Consider the following 21,939-nt stretch of genomic DNA (forward strand, 5'->3'; position numbering starts at 1 on the left):
ACAAGGAATTCGGTGATTCCTTAGGGTTGGTGCCCTAAAACTATGTATACACTATTGATTTGTTAGGCTGGATTAAGACAGTAGATCCTAGCAACACTTCTCACCATGGTTTTTCCCATTCCGGGTTATTCACGTATTTCTTGTGTACTGGTCTCTACTTATTGCATTCTTTTTAGTTCTGATTTTAAGTTGTTCAGTTTATCCAGAATATCTAATTGTTTAAGGATTTGAAAGTTTAATCTACTACTAATTCAGCCCCCCTCCCCCTCTCAATAGTAGCATTGTGTTCTACATTTTAGCCAAAATCATGTATTCATTAAAATAGATGAATTTAGCCTAGCAAATTTATATTGATGTGTTTCTCTGTCATATTGTAATAGTAGGACATTGCATGTTCATAAGTAGGAAATGAATGCATCTAGATATATCAGGTTGCACTAGGGTTCCCTCATTGTTTCCAAGTACCTAGGCATTTCGTACAGGGTCAGGTATCTTTCGTGTCATGAAAGATTTTGGGGGAGCATAAGCTTCGTGGTTGTCCAAAAAAACGCATGAGCTATGTTCTCCTCTCTTGAGCTTGTGGATGACTATTGGGGTGGATCGCGTTTGGGGACCAATTGACTATATTTCAGATTTTTTATCTTGTATATTATATAAGTTGTACATTATTATTATTATTATATTGAGTTAATTTTCTGGCATGAGAGGCTAAATTGTACTATTATTATCTCATTCACATGTGCTAATACCTGGATTAAGCACTACTTCATTTGAGATGTATTTGGCATTCTATGTAAATATTGAGTTATTATATTTCATTTTATATTAGTGCAAAATTTGTGCATTTATTTATTTCAATGATATAGTTTGAGGGAAGAGAACCTTGCACTGCAAGAGATAAAGGACTTCAACTTCAATACCACAAGATCTAAGGACATAAGATTCTTTCTTATAAAAGACAAAAATTGAAAATGCGAGTGCAAGTTAACAAATAATTCACCTGTAGATATCCAAGGTATAAATCCAAATAATCCAAAAATCTGCTCCTCTTATTTTCCTCTAAATTCCTACAAATAAATAATTACAAAATCCATTAGTTCCTTAACCAAAAGTCAAAACATGCACAAGTTCCAAATTTACAAGGCATTTGTTCTAATCCACTATTTTAAGGGATCCAAAATGCTAGTAAAATATTGACTACTTGATGCAAAATAAATTTGCATTCAACCATCTAATTGAAGTGATATCCTTTCATCTTGAGATAATTCTAATTAATGAAAATGAAAGTATTCGCTTGTACATTTTTCAATGAAACTTCCAGGCTATCATTTAATAACAAATATGCAAGAAGAAAGTCAACCAAATTCAAATTTTACACTTTAAGATCCTCAAACAACAACTATTTCAATGCCAATATCAATAACAAGAATGAATATAAATGAAAAAATAAGAATGAACAATCTCTAAGACTTCAAAACACACTTTGGCATGACTTTGTCTAGCAAAGAGAATCAAAGAGATATGTATTCATTTTACTTGTATTTTGAATCTTAATTATATGCCCTTGTTCGAATAGGTATACAAGGCTAAATAGCACAAGCAATTTCAACAAAAACATAATATTCCTCAATAACTTTCCATAGTTAATAGTATTTTTAATGACTTGTATTATTTTATGCAACAACTACCAAGATGTTATTTGTTGGTAAGACTACCCTATAGACTATATAAAACCAAAAAGAAAAGAACAACAAACAAGGAAACAATGTTCATAGAATGACATTGCATATTGAACCCAATTGAGAAATCATTAAGATAGTTATCACTTTCTCAATATTTATTCATTTCCTTATTTTTGTATGTTGAGAAATTATGCAGTTTCCAATCAGAAAAACCATTGTAAAAACAAAAATATATATAGAAAGTGTTGGAGACTAGAAATTTGTCATTTATTTCTATGAACTCTTTACTAAAAGATAAAAATGAAAAATAAAAAAGCATTTAATTTTTTAGTAAGAAACTCAGCATTAGAGCCTAGAACTTTTGTTATGAGCTCCCCCTGTATAAACACTTCGAAATGATTGCTCATTTGGTGGATTGTATAGATCTATTGCATCCAACCACTCCATACATTTCCCAATGCAGCACACTTTAACAGTGTAGGATCTTTCTTACATATTGTTAAAAAGTTCAAACCTTAGTCTAATGCTTGATAGCATCAACCTTACTATAACACCGAATAGTTTTCACATTGTTGGAATCAATTTTCAGCTTCTAGTGGTCAAGGTAAGCTTTGGCACAATGATTTTTTGGTATCGAGTTAGAATTTCTCAATCTTGATACTTAAAAATCAATCCTTCACTCTCTAGGGGTTGTTGGTCATCAACCAACCACTCTCACTAATGAAGAGATTTTTGGCTGAATTCCCAAATACCATCATGAAATATTATGGAAACTGCTCTTTATACAAATATGATACAATCAATCTAACCTTTCAATGTTGTTCCATTCTACCACAACAAGATGGTTTTGTTAATGCAAAAATTTCTTAACATTTTGTCACCATCTCCTCCATATAGTCACCACAAAACTCAAGTTTGATGATAAGAACCTCATCCCCATACCCATACTTACCTTTTGTGGTGAATATATTTACACTATTATAGTTATAGAATATGCCATTATCCATGATTCCGTATATTCTTGTACTCTACCAAAATGATGTTTTGAATCTTGTCCCTGCATATGCATTTCATTCTCCTCTATTGGAAACAAAAGTAGTGTCATTGTATCTTCATCATCCAACATAAAAATTTCAAACTCTTTACCATCTATGTTCAAAAACTAAACAAAAATGTAGTTTAGGCATAGGAATATTGAAAGCACTTTCTGCCATCAATTTTTATAGTCTTGAATGGATCGTACAAGATTAATGTAGGGAAAGATCTAAGAACCCAGTGAAGGATTGGTAAACCAAGCAGCCCAGATCAAAATCCACTCACATCAATACAATCTACCATAGAGAGAGAAAGGGAAACACAAATCTTTATTGAAGTTCAAAAGAAGAATACATATATCATAGTGCAAAGCTGAAGATCTCTAATCACGATGATTTCTTAATACTCAAAATTCTAGGAGCAAGAAAGATGATCCGTAATGAATTCAGGGATGCATATTTAATATTTATACACATCAGGGGGGCTTAACAATAACTTGTAAATATCCCCACAAGATACAAAGACCTCAAAATTGGGCATAGTGCTTCAATCACATTAACCACTCAATATAGATCAATACAAGTGTGGATTCTAAAAGCACACTAGGAATTCATTGACAACAATTGAATCTACAATTGCATCAAGACAATAGTCCCACGCCTTGTACCATAATCAAACTTTGCATTAATTATATTCGGATTTCAAAACAGAAGCAAGTGAAGCTGACATTCACAAGATTGAACTTTTACACATGATAACTTGATCAAAAGAGCTCCAAACAATCAATAATGAAAGCATAGATTAGAAAAAGTCCCAAAGAACTATCAAAGAAGATATATGTGTTTGTTGTTGCTACACAACTCTAACTATGAAGAACCCTTCTATGAAAGAGGCCAAAGTATAACCCCTCTGAACTACCACGCAACCATCTCAAGGTCATTGGAATAACTCCGGAGAAAGCACAAACTCTATCAATATCATAAAAGAACGTAGAATATTATTTTGGTTGACACAAAATTGTTCTTTAGAAAAAAAAAATCCCAAATCAAAGATCAATTTAAGTTTCCATCCATTTTGAAGTGATATTTTTCCCCAAGTACACCTACACCATGCCATCAATGAAACTCTTAACACCATCTAGTGCTAGTCATGATAGCCTTGAAAATAAGCTTGATCAATTTTATCCATTAATTGTGTGCAAATTCGTTAAGTATTTCCTGATTTCTTGATGTCTTCCTTAGCATCTTTGCCATTTATCGTAGTTTCATACCCGTGCCAATTGTAATAGTTGCAAATCCATCCTTCCCAAATGCCAAATCAATCATAGAAGTTTCAAATGAAAACCAATTTATTTCAAAAGATGAATTATTAGTGCATATGCATGATTCATAACAATCTTACTATCATGGAAAATAACCCCCAACCTTCACATGTTTCTGATCCTATCCCCTTAATAAAAAAACTAGCATCTAATCACCACATCAATTAAGCATTTCAATTTGGTTTACATCCATCCTTACAAGCCCAAAATTATCTAAATAATCAATCATTATGATCCACAACAACAAATTATAGCAATCCAATGTCTAAATAACAATTTGGCAACATTCGAACCCTAATAGCATTCTTATAAAAAATCCAAACTAACATCTTAATAAAATTTTCGACCACCATAAAGAGTCATTTAAGTGTCACATTCTTGGCAAACCACTAAGAAGTTCTTTGAGATTCTCTCCTGAGCTTTTCTTGGAACAAATAACAAGTCTAATATCATTCAAAAGTTGACTCCACTTGTATAATATGCATGAACTTAAGCAAAATACCATGCATTACTTTGCATCTTCAACCAACAAACATCTTTGACCATTGTTTGTTTTGCAAATATCAAAATGACTCACCATTTTTAATCCATCCACTTCAAATCCATGCAAATGACTCACCATTTTTAATGCATCCACTTTGAATCCATGCAAATGGCTCACCATTTTTAGTGCATCCACTTCAAATCTATTCGATTTTTGCTTGGTCAATCAACATGCAAAGCTTTTCTACCTTAAACGACAATACATATTCTACCATGTAGTTGGTAGTTAAAATAACTATCCTCAACATACAATACTTTCAAGTCCTCATTAGCAATTTGTGTCAATTACATTAAACATGTGACAGGAGCACCAAGTCCATCTCTTGATCATTTATATTGAACCTTATCACCATAGCGAACTATCTTAGAAATTCCATCTACTTTAAGTGTTGACTCTATTGCATCTTACTTTATTATTTGCAAATAATGGTGTCAATATTTCAAAGATTGAACCGATATAACTATTTAATGTTTATCATAAAACAAGTGGCTTGGGCAATTCTTACAAGATCTCTCAAGAGACATGTTATAGGTAGGCCATGCTTTGTAAGAACCACTTCTATTGCATTGCCACAAGGTTGGAAGCTTTTGCAAACACAACGGTATAACTACACAAATATTTTCTCCAATGTCTATAAGGTTGTCTCTTTTGGCTTAACCCAAATGTGTTGGTCCTCTAATGGTGATTTGGATTCTTTGAAATCTAGATGACAATCTAATCATCACAATGGATGATTAAAGGCCAACAAAAGGACAATCAAATTTTGTAAGGATATGTTGAAGTTAGATGGCCTCTGTGGTAGTATTAAAAGCCCCATAATACTAATCCTTTGTGGGCAACAGAGTAATAAAATTATGTTTCTTGCTCAACCAACATAAGGGGCCAAAAAATGAAATTTGCAATTTGCTATGGACATAAAATCGTCAAAATGGCCAACTCATTTTATATGTATGTATTTCACCAAATCTATATTTGCGTCTATAGTATAGTGGATCCCTTATCTATGTGTAACCTTCACATATTGCAATATATATTTGTCAACTTTCCGATGAAGCTCTCGTGGTTTTCGCGCAAAGTGTGAAACCATACCAATGACATAAGAAATATCAAGACCTATCTTGCATTGGAACACGTATATTTGGTACAAATACAAACAAATCAAAAGCACCCTCAAACCCCTATCCTAACTAAAAATATTCCAAACATAAGAGAACATCTACTCATCCCTCCACAACCAAAAAAAATGATAGGTGGGGCACAAGGGAGGAGGCTGCTGTTACAAAAAATCGATAGTTGAAATCCAAAACTCCAGTAAATTCATGTACAAAATATTCAATATTTTAAAGCAAACCATAATATTGCTGAAATATATTGGGATCCCAAAAACAAACCCTTTATTTATGATGAATAATGTTTCAAACAAATAAAATGAAAATCATGACATGAAGTTTGAGGCACAATCCATTTTGATCATCTACTATTGCTAATAATAATCCAAATTTTGATTGTATCAATGTGTTTATCTTGAATCTCTCTACTTCAATTGTTTAAACTAAAGCTTGTTGTTTGTTGTTTGTCAAGAAAACATATTTGATGTTGCTATTACAATAAGGAAAAACGTTGTGCTTAGATCAATTTAGGGGGAAGAAGAGAAAACATTGTGAGCTTTTTCTACTTAATGTCTGTAATTTACAAGTTGTTTATAAAAATGGATACATAATAGGATTTCATTCCATTTTATTCTTCTCCTCCACCTCTTCCTTTTATCTTAGTGTGTCATTAAGGAAGAGAATAATACACCCATTTCATTATTCGATCATGTCGAAACACAATTGATGTTAAGTGTCGAAACAAGCACTTAACATAAATAGCAATGTTGTTCGAGGACTTGGGAGAAAAAACCCATAGAGATTGGTGCTAGACAAGCACTTGATATAAATAGAACTTTTCTCTAAGGACTGAGAATAAACCCAAAAACACCCACAAAGATTGGTGTTAGCACTTACTATAAATAGCAATGTTCTTTGAGGACTGAGGAGAAAAAACCCATAAAAAACATAGAAAGATTAGTGCTAGATGAGAACTTACTAAAAACAGCAATTCTTCAATGACTAAGAACAAACCCAAAAAAAACCCAGAATGCTACAAAGAGCATTGTCACCAACTGACACCCAAACTGCTCTCTAAAACCAAGACATTGTAACCCAAACCAAGAGATTGTAACCCGAACCCTCCAAGAACATTGGAACATTTCCCACACACCTAGGAACTTAAGGAAAACCCCAAAAATTGGCCAACACTCATAAAACAAGATGGTGTAGTAATGGGAACATTATAGTCCTCCCTACCCAAAGATTCCTCTTCCTCAAGCAATGCTAACTCATAAGCTGATTGATCCCAAATAAAACCTAATGAGACTCTAGGATTCCAAATAATTTTAGGAGGTTTGTAGCTCCATTTGCTCAAAACATTGTACTATTGGGCCCTTGCATAGGTGATCTAAAATCCTCTTGTAAAAAGAGAAACCAAACACCGCAAAATATCAATCAACTTAGCAAATTGCTCTCCATAATCACGAATTTGTGGCATGATAGGAAAAAACTCGAGAAAGTTAAAGTTAACTTCACCCTACGCTCCGACATATAATGGTTGTCATCGAAAAGTAACTTGCTGTCCCAACCATAAGTGCAAGCTGAAAACAAGAAACCACCACTAATTGATGCCAAAACACCCATCCAACACTGACCTTGGTTGGCTGCAACACCTATTCCTTTTATGTGAAACCAAAACTGACCCTGTCAAGAGGCTAAAAGGTCTGAAAATGCTTATAGATTTGCAGCTGCTCAAGTCTGATTTTTCAAATTCCATCACCCAGAGAGGACAATTGCTCCAACACTAAAAATCATTAGACAAATTAAAATTTCTCATCATTCCTTTGGCTAAAAAGGTCTTCCCAAGAGTCACAAATTCAGCAGTATACCATATTTTGCTCAAAACTCTCTCCAATTCACTTGTATAAACGCAAATGGACTCATAAGATGACTGCCAAAAGAGGTAACGGCAGCATTCTTTTCACCCTTTGATCCATATCCTCCCATGGTATGCCTCTCCCATCATCTTTAATTCCCAACAACCCATGCAAATGATCCTAGACATAGGTGATCAACCCTAAAGTGGCTCCATCACACCAAGTCCCATCAACCTTTGAGCCACGATAGTGCTCCTCTCCCTCTGGTGAATCTACAAAGCATCTATCATCCATATTGTTCCCTGTTGCAAGGTGTGTGCCCTTGGTCTCCTTGTGTTGTGCAGCGCAGCGCTCAGTTTTGTGACATGGCTTTAACCGCCTCCTGTGGATTTTATGTCTAGTGGTTGTATCGGGCATTAACAGGTAGATCTTTTGGTGCAATGGCAACCACACTTGTAACAAATGGTATCAGAGCTTGTTCATAGGTTCAAACCCCTCGCTTGCACTGGGGGGGATTGTTGCAAGGTGTGTGCCCTTGGTCTCCTTGTGTTGTGCAACACGGGGCTCAGTTTTGTGACATGGCTTAACCGCCTCCTGTGGTTTCTATGTCAAGTGGTTGTATTGGGCATTAACCGGTCGATCTTTTGGTGCAACGGCAACCACACTTGTAACATTCCCATCCATCATTATCCATCACAAGAAGCAAACTATCATAAGAAACTTGTTCTTCCCCTAAATTGTCAACATGCATCTCAAAAAGAGGATTATGAAATGCAAACTTTGCATCCGTGTCAAAAAGGGCATTAGCCAAAATTTGAAAATCATCTTTAATCCTTGTTGTGACTTGCTAATTGGCACAAGATCGGATACTCCTTGCATCATTTTGCATGAAGCAATATGGGATCCCTCCTTCATCATTCCTCGCAATACCACCATCTACTAATATTCTGAAATTTCAGCTCCATAGATTTTAAGTTCAGGGTGATCTCACCAAGTGAACAAAGCAACTGCATACCAAGGACAAAATATGTGCCTCCTGTACTCACCACATAAAAAATGTCATTGGCTTCATAGTGGTTCAATAGGAGCCCCAATTGTGGAATCTTCCTCATGGATGACATAGTGCGACCATTCACCACCATGACTCTGAAGCCCCCAATCTGTTGATGTATCTTTTGTACACGACCAAACACAAAATAAAATACCTAAAGGTACCTTATCCTCTCTTGAACAAAGTTTCCCAACTGCTAAAGATCTCACCGAAGGATCAGTCGGAGTAACTCCAAGGTTCTGATATGTAGGTTCTCTACGTGTGGATAAGCTCTTTGCGGTATGATGTGATTTTGTTGGAATCACAAGGGGACTTACATTCGATGACCTGAACGTCTGATTTACTGGAACTCAAGTCCTATCTACTGGTTGGAAGATAAAGAAATGGCAAAAGGTACAGAGTTTAGAGAGTCTACTCTAAGACCTAGAATGCAAGAAGATGGATGAATGACTAGGTGGAGTCCTACTGAGCTGGGTCTCACCATCAAGTTGAACAATTCAACACCAACTCAGTGCAATCTTCTAAGGGAAGTTTCAAATATGTTCAAATCGTACACCATCAGATACTGATCACCATTCGAGATAATGCCACCTTGTCTGATGTTTGTGTCTTGGTTGTTCTCTTTTCTGTCTCAATTTGATGAATGATGTACCTCTTTTACTCCCAAGTGCTTGACGAGGCTTTCTTATCGTCAAGTCTTCCTTCTTCGGTAGCATACCTTGCCTTGAAGTGCTAGTGAAGCCTTTCTTTGTCATCTTGTGGTAGAATGAGGTCTTGAGGCTAACTTGAACTTCTTGAACACCCCCTAGACTTCCAATGCTTCAAAGCACCCTAAGTCTTCCCTTTTGCCTATGGAACGTCCTTGATGGCGATTGACTGGAATAGGTTGTCCTTGCCCTTGCCTGGTCTTCTTCTATCTGCAAAACAAACCAAAAGATGATTAAGGACACATAATAAATTCATTCTAACATAGCATTTTCTACCTTAAATCATCAACAAGAAGACATCAAAATGAAGTTTGCACAAAATTCTCCCTGAGGACAGGCCCTATAAAAATTTCGCTCTGGACCCTTTGGAAGGGTCAGGAACGAAATTTGCATTCCTGGCCAATTTAGACCTCATTTCACCATAATCTCACAACTAGCCCTTTCTTAGCTCCCACAGGGTGAAAAATAGGAGTTTCAAAGGATTTCGCCCTGAACCCTCCAGAAGGGTCAGGAGCGAAAATCTAGTTTAAGCTCAAGTTCTATCACTCCTCCACTCTGAAATGTCTTCCAAGGCAAGCATACACTAATCTTCTCTCCACCAAGGCCTAGGAATCCATCTCCTGATCTTCATCATGAGCAATTTAGGTGAAATTGAGAATTTTGCTCTAGACCCTTTGGAAGGGTCAAGAGCGAAATTCATTCTTTAGCTCAAAATCCTAACCTCTTGGACTCATAACCTATTCAAACACATGCCTATGGCCATCTTTAAGTCCAATTCACCTTGATCATTGTCTTGGCCTAGCACAAACTTGAAGGAAAAATGAGATTTTGAGAATTTCGCTCTGGACCCTTTGGGAGGGTCAAGAGCGAAATTCAAGTTTTAGGCTTGATCTTACACTTCCTTTGCCTCAATTCATCTTGCAAGGCAAGAATATCTCACTCCACCTTCAACCATGCCACAAGAATCAATGTTTTGGCTTCACCCAAGGAGAAAATGGTGGATTTGAGGAATTTCGCTCTGGACCCTTTGGAAGGGTCAGGAGCAAAATTCAAGTTTTACTTGTCTTCTCCTACCTTGCTCCATTCTTTTCACCTTGTTTCCCCTTGACTCCCTCATTTGGATCTATTTCTCAACCTGACAACATTTGCTTGATCTCCAAAATGCTTGAAAGGGAAAATTCGCTCAAAGTCATGGCCAGGGACAGGACCTATCCAAGATTTCGCTCTAGACCCTTTGGAAGGGTCAGGAGTGAAATTCTTGTCCTAGCCTAAAATCTTCATTTTTGGAGGCAACAATCAATTCAAGTGCAATCCTAAGGGCTTCTCTCACCTTGGTCTATTCCTGGCTTGGCACAAATTTTGGAAGATAGGATGGGTTTAAGGATTTTCGCTCTGGACCCTTTAGAAGGGTCAAGAGCGCAAATCTTGTTTTGAGCTTATTTCTTCATTCTTTCAACCTCAATCAACTTCAAAAGACAAGGACACACCTTCTCACTCCCATCCATGCCATAAAAACCAAAAGTTTGATTTGATTTGCAAAGGAAAAAGGTGATCTTAAGAATTTCGCTTTGGACCCTTTGGAAGGGTCAAGAGCGAAATTCATGTTTTTGCTCAATTCCTTCAAGTTTGAAGATCACCAACAAGTCAAATTCATGCCTAAAGATATCTTCCATCCTAATTCATCTTAGTCCACACTTGACTTGGCACAAAATTTGAGAGAAAAGAGTGGTTTTGTGAAATTTCGCTCTGGACCCTTTGGAAGGGTCAGGAGCAAAATTTCAACTCTAGGCTTGACTCTTCATCTTTTCAACTCCAATCTTCTTTGCAAGGTAAAAATATACCACTCTTCGCCCAAAGAACAAGGTTTGTGGCCTAAACATGGAAGCAAAAAGAGATCTATCAAGAATTTCGGTCTAGACCCTTTGGAAGGGTCAGGAGCGAAATTCATGTTTTTGCTCAATTCCTTCAAGTTTGAAGATCACCAACGAGTCAAATTCATGCCTAAAGATAGCTCCCATCCTAATTCATCTTAGTCCACACTTGACTTGGCACAAAATTTGAGAGAAAAGAGTGGTTTTGTGAAATTTCACTTTGGACCCTTCGGAAGGGTCAGGAGCGAAATTTCAACTCTAGGCTTGACTCTTCATCTTTTCAACTCCAATCTTCTTTGCAAGGTAAAAATATACCACTCTTCGCCCAAAGAACAAGGTTTGTGGCCTAAACATGGAAGCAAAAAGAGGTCTATCAAGAATTTCACTCTGGACCCTTTAGAAGGGTCAGGAGCGAAATTCATGTTTTAGGCAAAATCTTCATCTTTCAATGCGTCCAACTACTTCTCAAGGCAAGAACATACCAATCTACCCTCCAACATGCCTTGGACTCCAACATCTAGCCAAAACAAGGAAGCAAATGAGAGTTATAAGGATTTTCGCTCTGGACCCTTTGGAAGGGTCAGGAGCGAAATTCCTACTTTGGGTTGATTTTGACTACTCCATCGCCTCAATCCAATTTTCAAAGGCAAGAACACATCCAGGTCTTTCCAACCATGCCACAAAACTCAAGAATTTGACCATCTCCAAGAAGAAAATATGAGTTTCCAAGAATTTCGCTCTGGACCCTTTGGAAGGGTCAGGAGCGAAATTCTAGTTTTAGGACAAAATCCTTCACATTTTTACATCCCATCACTTCAAAAGGCAAAGACATGTTAATCCAATTCCAAATATGTCCAAGGAACTGGAATGTTGGTCTAAACAAGGAAGAAAATGAGGTTTACGGGGAATTTCGCTCTGGACCCTTTGGAAGGGTCAGGAGCGAAATTTCCATTCTTGGACAAAACCCTCACTTTTCAATACTTTCAATCACTTCCTTAGGCAAGAACATGACCAATTTACCCCCACCATGTCCAAGGAACAAGACTTTTAGCGCAAACAAGGAAGAAAAGGTGTCTTCTAGGAATTTCGCTCTGGACCCTTTGGAAGGGTCAGGAGCGAAATTCATAAATTAGGTTGTTTTTCACACTCCATTGCCTCAATTCACCTTCAAACTTGATCGAATTCACCTCTCCTTATCACCATCATGTCTATTTGCCACTTACTTAGCTCAAAGCAAGGTCTTTCCAATGTCCTAGGCAAAATAGAGGGCCTGGAGGAGGGATTTCGCTCTGGACCGTTTGGGAAATTCCTCCTCCAGGCTAATTTCCATCATTTTGTCGATCCAAACCTTCTTCCTAAGACAAATATGCATCCAAGTCCTCCATACGATGCAATAGAGGTTTCAAACTTGGTCAAGACAAGGAGCAAAGCAGAGGAAATATGAATTTCACCCTGGACCCTTTGGAAGGGTCAGGAGCGAAATTCATCCTTAAGCTCATTTCATACCTCAAACATCCTTTCCTTGCCTTGGATATAACTTTTCAAGACTTCTCCTATCATCTCCAGACCAAGATTCTCAACCATACACTGACCTAGATCAATTTTAGGTTCCTTATGAAATTTCGCCCTGGACCCTTTGGAAGGGTCAGGAGCGAAATATGAGTTTTGCTCAAACTTCTTGACCTATTCTGCTCATCTCACCCAGTCTGGCCTCCTTTGATCCTCTTCTCATCAAATCATGCCTAGGATCTCATTTTTCACCAATTGGATCAATCTTAACCCGGAGAGATGACACTGACTCGCTGACTCAAACAAGACACCACTAAGCCAAAGGAAGACCTTGAACGAGACCCTAACTCAGAACATCCACTGACTCACCTTAGCTCAAGTAGAGCCTGCCATCTAGCAATCCCCCTGACAACACTCAGCATGCAAAGGCTAATAGACAAAACCCTTAAAGACCCAGAACCAAACCCCAGAAAGCAAAAAAGTAGGGGTCCCCATTTGCAATGGGGCGATGTGTGAATACGTCACAACACAATCTTGGTAGTTTTCAGCCCTCTTTGTACTACTATGCCCTCATCAATTAAATTACGTGTGGCACCAATATCAATAAGAGCAGCTATTTGCTGCCCTTTCAACATACCTCTAACTCTGAATGAATCATTCTTTTTAAGACTAAAGAGCTTACCAAGTAAACCTCCACTTCCCCTCTCTTCTCTGGACTCTTCTATTGATTTTTCTTCCTCGTTACCCTTTATTTCAGTTTGCTGATCTGAAGTTTATATTTCAAATTTATCAACTGAATATACCCCTAATTGACGGTTTTTTCCCTTTTCTATGTACTTATGACCTAGGGTCCATGGTTCCTTGCATGTGAAACAAATATTTTCTTCCTTAGCTCTTTTTTTAGGTCATCTTCCACCTTCGTCAAGGAGGGCTCTTTGGGCTGAATGTTTTCCTTGTGATCATGTTTCCTACCCTTTTCATCCTGGGAGGCTTTTTGATGTGAAATTGTTCTTTGAGGAACCAAATTCCATACTCCACGCCTTCCTCATAGCCTCCTACAATAGGTTGATCAAAGGCATTAACCCATCCTCTAATGGACTCCATTAGTCCTTCATAGAAAAGGGCAGCCAACCTACTCTCTGTAATATAAAAAATCATTGCTGATATACTATGAAACTCTGAAATATAAGCATCCATAATACCATGTTGCCCCAACTATGCTAGCTCTCTGAAATGAAACTGAGTCCTTTCTGCCAAAACTCTTGGTGAGTTTGTTGGTGAACTCATCGTATGTGATGATCAATCTATGACCCAAGGTAACTAGGCCATGGTACCAACACCCATGTGCTATACCATCCAAATGCAAAGTTGCAAACTTAATTGCCTCATCCTCAACCATAGGCCTAAGAGCCAAGTAATCATCCAACTTCTGAACCCAAGCTCTGGCTTTACATTTATCACTTCCATCAAAGTGAGGTAGAATAACCTTACCCAAGACCTACTGCAAGTCCCTTTACACTACTGGTCCTCTCTACTCAACTCTACCTCCACCCCTTTATTTCTTCTGATTCATATATTCATTAAGTGATAAATGATGCTTAATCTCCTCAAGAAGAGTATCATACTCTGCATATGCATGTTTTACCTCATCAACCAAAGGAAAAGGAGCCTCATGAACAACCTGCACCTCATCTTTGCATAGGAAAATGAGTTGTAGGGCCAAGGCACAGAGCCTGACTGTGCTGCAGTAGCATGTCTCTCAGTGTTAGCCTGCTGATTTGTAGAGGTTGTGTCCCCACTATGCATAGTATTACCCTGTGAGTTGTTTTGAACTATCTGTGGTATGTTCTAGTTGAGTTTAGTAAGCATTTGTGACATCATGTCCAACATAGCATCAAACTTTCAGCCCTTGCATTAGGACTGACTGAACCAACTCTCCCTTTATTCATATCTGCCATGAAACTGGGCTAGACAAATTTGGTGTCGTCCCTAAAGAACTATCACTGTCACTACCCAAACCTGCTTGCGCTGTTTGATCAACTGAAAATGGATCCATAGTTTCTTCTGGTTGGACTGGCAACTTACAATTTCATTTGTTTACTCTCAGGTTGTAATGATGAGTATAAAGTGGTTGCATTACTTAACAAAACAGGCTGGCAAAAAGAACTATGCTCTGATACCACTATAACATACACCCCTAATTTTTATTTGTTTTTAACTTTTTTGATATATTTGTCAAAACAACTTAACAACTATCAACATGAAATATGGGAGCTCACTGCTGTATCAAGTTATATCATTTGACAATGCAGACCAAGGTTCCCTGCTGATGCAATTTTCTGATCTGATTTCAATATTCTTTCAAGGTGCTTACAATTTTCAAGATTTTTTTGACATTACGTTGAAGTATCAAATAGAGAATGAAAACATGATGAACAAACAACTAACCACATCAAAAAATACCTCATTAAAGGTCCCTTTGGCAACTTCAAGGTCTGAAACAAAACGGAGATGACCGATCTAATAACAGGAAATTCTCAATCCATAACAACCTGCAACCCTTCACAACTCCATCACAGTCTGACTCGTTTGAGCAGCAGATGAAACCAATTCTCTAACTTAAAAATATTCTTCCAGAAGTACAGAAAAGAGAGTTATACAAGGTCTACATCATTGCCAGAAATACCCAATCTGAAACAAATGCCAAAGTAAGGGCGGCTCAGTCTGAAATTTCATCAAACTCAGTCAAAACTGAACCAAAACAATCTCAGTAAGATCTGCAACAGAAAACAAGGCTAGGGAAACCACAAAACTGTCAACAACACCTCCAAAAGAAAGAAAGAACCCCTGGAAAAGCCACATGTAGGTTCCTAGCTAGGGCGCCTGCATACAGGGGCGATTTTCATCTAGAAAATCAGGAGCAGCAAATAACACTTGTATCAAGCACACAAACTGGTTGCCTTGTCCTCAAAAATCAATTGGAAAAGTACCCAAAATCACTTCACATTTCCACCAAGCTGGGTGAGCAAAAAGGTGGGTCAGCTGACCAAGAAGAGGAAATACGGCCAGGTCTGAAACCCTCTCCAAAAATCCTTGCTAACACACTGCAAAAACTGAAATCAATAGCACACTGAAAAAACCAAATCAAGACATCACAGAAATCTTCATTTTCAAAACCCCAAATCACCAAAATCTCATGCAAACCAAGTGTGTTTCCTGAGTGAAAATACTGAACCAGCTAAGGTGAGTCTTTCACCACCAAAACTAGAAAGATTGCAAAGAGTCTTTGTCCTCAACAACTCCAAGAAGAACTCCAAAACTCATTCTGACAACAACTTTGTATGTGTACAAACTCTCAATAAAAAAATGAGAGCCAAAACTCCAATTTATAAAGTTTGAAGGGAATTAGAACACTTCTAAAATTTTAATATTTTTTTTCCTCTAAAAGCTCTCAATATGTTTTAAAAAACAACTAAGTCTCCCCTCCCCACATCACTTAAGTGTCCAACTTTGAGGGTCAAAACATACACTTTAATATTCAAACACCAAAGTGAATAATTAAATGTCAATTTATTACTTAGTGCAAATATTAAAATAATATCCATCACCTTAAGGAAACTCACCAAGACACCAGAAACGGAAAGTCAATCATGCGAAAACATAACTAATGCAAAAGATGATGACTAGTGCCGACACAAACACTTACTATCAATAGTAATGTTCTCCAAGGATTGAGGAGAACAAACCCAAAAAGATTGATGCCAAGTGAGAACTTAAATAGTAGTGTGCTTTGAGGATTGAGAACAAAATCAGAAAAAACTAGAAAGTTTGGTGCCAAACGAGCACTTACCATAAATAGCAATGTTCTCTGAGGACTAAGAACAAACCCAAAAAACCCAAAAAGATCAGTGCCAGATGATAACTTACTATGAATAGTATTGTTCTCCAAGAACTAATGAGAACAAAACCAAGAAAAACCCACAAAGATTCAGAAAAGCCCAAAACGCTACAAAGAGCGTTGTCACCAACACTCAAACTACTGCTGGAAACCAAAAAACTATAACCCAAGCTCTCCAAGAACATTGGAACGCTTCACAGTTCACGAACACTTGGATACTTAAAGAAAATCACGAAAACTGGCCAATGTTCACAAAACATGATGGCATAAAAATGGGGACATTACATCGAAATGAGCTGATAGTGATAGCAAAGAGTAAAGTGATCTCACAGATGTATCTATATATGTGTCAATCTAGAGGATGGCGTGATCTCTCCTCTACAAAAAACGAAGACTAGGGTATTGTTGATGTGTTTTTTATGCACATAACATTTCAGAATAAAATACCAAGGTAATTTACCCCCTCTTGAACAAAATCACCTCAGATGCTAAGAATGAGATCAACTAAAATTATTCCAAGGTTTCTACATGTCAGGTCTTGACGAGTGGGTAACTCAATGGTCGATGTGAATTGTTGTGTTCACTTGGGGACTTACGCAAATGTTTGGATTATCATGAAGATGCAGAGTAGGTGTGCTAACAACTTAAGATTTATCAATATGGCTCTAGATTTACTTCTTACTAAAAAATGGGCAAAAGGAATAGGGTTCAAGAAATCTATTCTAAGCCTAGGAATGTAGGAAATGATGAATAGATCAATTGGAATCAAACTAGGCGAGGTCTCACAAACAGGTATTGACACAAGCTTAGTGCAATTGTCTAAGGTATACTTAAAGATTTTCAAGCTATCACCATCAAACGTTGACACCATCCAAGTTGATGCTTGTCAAGGGACGCATAATAGTTGAGGTTAAGCTTACTCAAATTTCTAGTTGACCACACAAGGCGCAATTACCAGCGGCAAGAGGCTAGTGGTATGGATTAAGGATTCCACACAAATAAATTCAACAAATCTTTCACCCAATCTAACATACATGAAAATAAATTCTAATCTAACTTGGCGGAATTGAGAACCATGAATGCAAACACAACACTTGAAGAGCAAAATCACCAACAATTGAACAATGATTATGATTCAAATAGTTGCAACATATACCAACAATTCTACAAAAACTCTCTCTTACAAATGAGAGACAAGGAGGCATATATAGAGTCTCTTACAAAAATGAATGGCCCAGATTGATCCAAGATCAACGGCCAAGATCATGCCAACAAAACCCTAGAATTGCCCTAATTAGGGTTTACATCAAAAATGGCGCCACCTACATATGGCCCAATCAAAAGATACCTAGTCATCAAATAGGGAATCTTCTAGAAGATTCCTCCCTGCATCTCTCTCTCCTAGCATACTCCAAGAATCTAGCCAATACTGAATCTAACTCCTCCATGGAAATGCTAGGCAAGGTATCCTGCTGTAAATCAATCACGTCCAGTGAATCCGAGCGCATCCAAAGTGTTCTCCCAATCTGGCATAAGCTTCTGCGAACTATGAACATGAATCAACAAAGAGACCAAGTCATCTATCTGACTCTTCTTCAAAGAGTCCAACTGGCAAAAATACATAAATTTCATCTTGTCTCTAAATTCGGCCAAGTGTAAACCACTAGCATCACTAACATCAATACCCAATAATTCCTCAATCGAGGCAAGGATCTTCATCTGAATGTCCTGAATCAATCCCTCCATCTCCATACAACTCGACTGGGCGTTCTCATAAGTTGATTTCTTCACGGCTAATGAACAATACCAGCCATGGAAATCGTATCTGTCTCCACTGTGCACAATGTTCTCACTGACCAAGGTGGAATTAGGAATCTTCTTCAAAGCCTGGAGGCATGGAATAGTCTTCTCTCGAATAGGTCGGAATTCTTCCCAAACTCCCTCCAAATATTGGATTCTAAATACGAGCCCTATTGTGCTATCATATGCATGGACAAATTGAATAAGGAGATTATCTACCTGCTTTCTTGTATTCTCAATCCACTTTTCCACCTCCGATAGTGTATCTCTCACTACCTCATAGTGTGAATGTATTCCATGGTCAACTGCAATAGGGGAAATAAGGGTGGGATTTTCACGCCTTATCCCTGCAATATACTCTCTAAGTCTGATATTCTCTTCTTTGTACCTTTATTTCTCCGCAATCTCTATGTCTAACCTTGCATCAATTGCCTTGAGGTTTTCACCAACCTCCTGAAATTCTTGCTTTCTGGATGTACGACCAAGGGCAACTGAAGTGATCTGGAAATCCATAGGAGTAGCAATGTCTGTTGTCACGCCTGCAATAGGAACAGCAATCCGCATTCCTGTCTCATCTCTAGCTATGTGCAACAAAAACTCCGCTCTCTTGGGTTCTTTCTCCTCAGCACTCCTAGCTAGGTAGTCATCAATGTCGTCAATAGGTTGTACCTCTATCATTTTCTTACTTTTCTCCATACTTCTCATCAGCCATTCAGAAATAGCGGCCATCTCCATACCATCATCGAGACACATTTCATAATGAAGTCCTCTCAATGCCGAGATAACATCATCATCATCATCATCATCAGGATTATTCCTGGTCCAATCGTATACCTCATTTCCCAAACTAACTTCCAAAAGGACAGTAGAGGATCCTGGCTGATCATCATTCTCATTTGGAGGTGCAGATGTCGTTGTGGCATGTAACTCCTAAATATTCCCTGGTAGTATCACTGTGTTGGAACATTGTTGAGTCTCCTTATTATGTTTTGTTACTTCAATCACTTTGAGTGATGAGACACTGAGAAGTGGTGAAGGAATGATAGGTGGAAGAATGATAATCTTTTGTTTCTTCTTCACCTCCTCAATCTTCTTCCCTCTGGCCTTGACTTCTCCTAGCGTGTTCTTCCTTCTCTTGGGATGTGATGTCCTCGTCAAATTAATACTATTTGGTATTAAATATGAATAAAGTGAACTTTCCTTATTTTATATTAGTTCTAATGTTGACTAATATATTATAATAAGAGTTCTTTGATTTTTTTAATAAAGATTAAAATTAAATATTAGTTTGCTTAAATACTTTGCCTTACTATTATTTAATTATTTGATCTTGAGGGAGTTGGTTTTCCTACGGGAATTTCACCCGCTTTTGCCTTTTAAATAAGGATTGGAAAATAAGGAAGGGTATCAGATTTTATACAAATCAATGTTTGAAATGAAGATGGATTATCTGTGAGATATCAAGTCTATGAATGATTTCCTTTCGGCCATAAGTGGCCTATTGGAACTGTGAATCAAGGAGAAGTCTACGACGTGAGTGTTGATGATATTATTGTCACACGTATTCATACATACAAACTGGAGAAAGACCATCAGAAGTTATCAGGAAGGCACACCAATTTCATTCCTCACAGAGACTACCCGAAGCCTAGTGGAAAGGCACATAAATTCTATTCTTCCTATCGTATCAGAGAAACCCAATATCGGGTGTAGTTTTAATACGAACTCTTGTTCGTTTCACATGAGACAAAGGTCCAACGTCGGGTGTATTCCCCTCTTGATCTTGCATTCACGAAGGTCCCAGTGGACTAGCGACTAGCAGAAGTAACATAAATGGTGGTACAACGGAAGTATTCCGTGGAAGTATCCCTGCCCGTGGTGTAGCGGAGTTGAACTAACAGGAGTGTCATCATCCAGTAAACCCGATATCGGGTCTACCCTTGCTCGCTCTGTAACCACGAAAGACATTGATATGCATAACAAATATCGTGGAGAGGCATATTCCAGACTAGCTATGTGTGGCGGACCGTGAAGAAGTGATCCAGACGAACCGTTGTTCCATGATGTAAAGTGCAGAACGCATTCATACGTTCAACTAGTGCATTCATGAAGATGTTCCGATAGCAGACAGCCACGTGGTTGGCATCAACAACCACTGCAACTTCAACAGGTGCATCATGACTTTACGATATTGATATTGATTGCTGTGAATTACTGTTTAGAAATTGTTATGTTTATTCACAAACATGAAATTTAATTAGAATCTGCACGGGTTATACTTCAAAAAGACATTCATAGGCCCTCAATGTTCAACCGGCTAATCAAATACTATATAAATTGGAAATATATATCTATTTGCAGTCAGTCCTAGTAAGGAATTTTACATGGGAGCTTGACTCTCTTCGTCTGCATGAATCCTGACATCACTGATAGTCCTCTGATCATCCTCAGAAGTAGACTCTTTCGGCTTCATCCTTTCATAAGTGAAGGGAACACCCATATCAACTAACTTATTCATCTGTATATCTACCCATGCACGGGAGAAACTCAAGACCTCTCTCATCAATACATTCAGGTCAATCTCTTCTGACTCTGACCAATTAGGCAATAAGATTGTCTTCTTAATTTCATTCGCATACTGTGGATGCGTATGATCTCTGTTATCTAACACTTGATCAGGAATGAGGAAAAGTCCACACTTCTTCATGAAATCCACTGACATTCTAGACCACATTTTTCTCTTCACTACTTGCTCGTCCATCAGGTTGGCCCAATAATCTTCTATGTCTACTTTGTTGATGAACTTCTCTCCCCTGATCCTTCCAACTTTCTTATCTGGATCAAATCTTTCTCTTTTCTTATATGTAGCAAATCGATAGAATGCAAGCTCCTCACTCGCAGTGCTGGCGGCTATGGCAGACTGGCAAACCTCTGATGTCTTCCCAACTGAAATAGGGAATGTCATGTCTGTCCTATGCTCCTCCCTTTGAATGACATTGAACTCTAGAAGCTATCTCACCACTTCCAATAAGATCATTATGTCGGTCGGATATCTAGGAACCCTGTAGGGTTCGGTTTTAAACCCATGAATCCTAAGGTACGTGAAAGTAGGAAACTAGATATACCACGATCCATATTTCTCTATTAGCTCTGTTGCCTCCTTGGACAATCTTCTATGGATTCCACCTTGCATCCTCTGCCTCATGTACATAGTGAATGCATCATTCACTCTCTTATAGTCTTCAATTCTATACATGCTCAGCTAGGGGTAGCATTCATGACTCCTGAATTGTCCTTGCCCATTCCCGACTTCACCCTTGCATATCAATCCTTTGTATGAAACAAACCGTGCAAGCAGGTATACCAGGTAAGAAGTCATGGCAAATGACTTGGACTGCTCTACATTCCTCAGCTGAAAGTTCAGATTGTCACTTATAATCTTATACCAATTTACTAATGTTCCTCTAAGACAATCCTAGATGAAATAGAACATCCATCCATCGAATATTGCTCCCTGCGGCATCCCCATCACTCTATTGAGTAGGAATATTAA

At 37.9% G+C, this 21,939-nt stretch overlaps 1 protein-coding gene across 4 annotated transcripts in view; it reads right to left on the reverse strand.

Annotated features, from left to right (window-relative positions):
* LOC131063178 (uncharacterized) overlaps positions 1-21,939 on the reverse strand; it is a 166,821-nt gene that overhangs the window by 86,655 nt on the left and 58,227 nt on the right. For all 4 annotated transcript variants that reach the window (XR_009111021.2, XM_057996965.2, XM_057996966.2 and 1 more), the window contains exon 7: positions 1,001-1,067. Coding sequence is in view for 3 of the 4 variants with exons in the window: in XM_057996965.2 (XP_057852948.2) it covers positions 1,001-1,067 (67 nt within the window). In the remaining variant the exon portion in view is untranslated. The remainder of the gene's footprint in view (positions 1-1,000; positions 1,068-21,939) is intronic.

This window comes from Cryptomeria japonica, chromosome 11 (assembly GCF_030272615.1).
Source record: "Cryptomeria japonica chromosome 11, Sugi_1.0, whole genome shotgun sequence".
Lineage (NCBI taxonomy): Eukaryota > Viridiplantae > Streptophyta > Pinopsida > Cupressales > Cupressaceae > Cryptomeria > Cryptomeria japonica.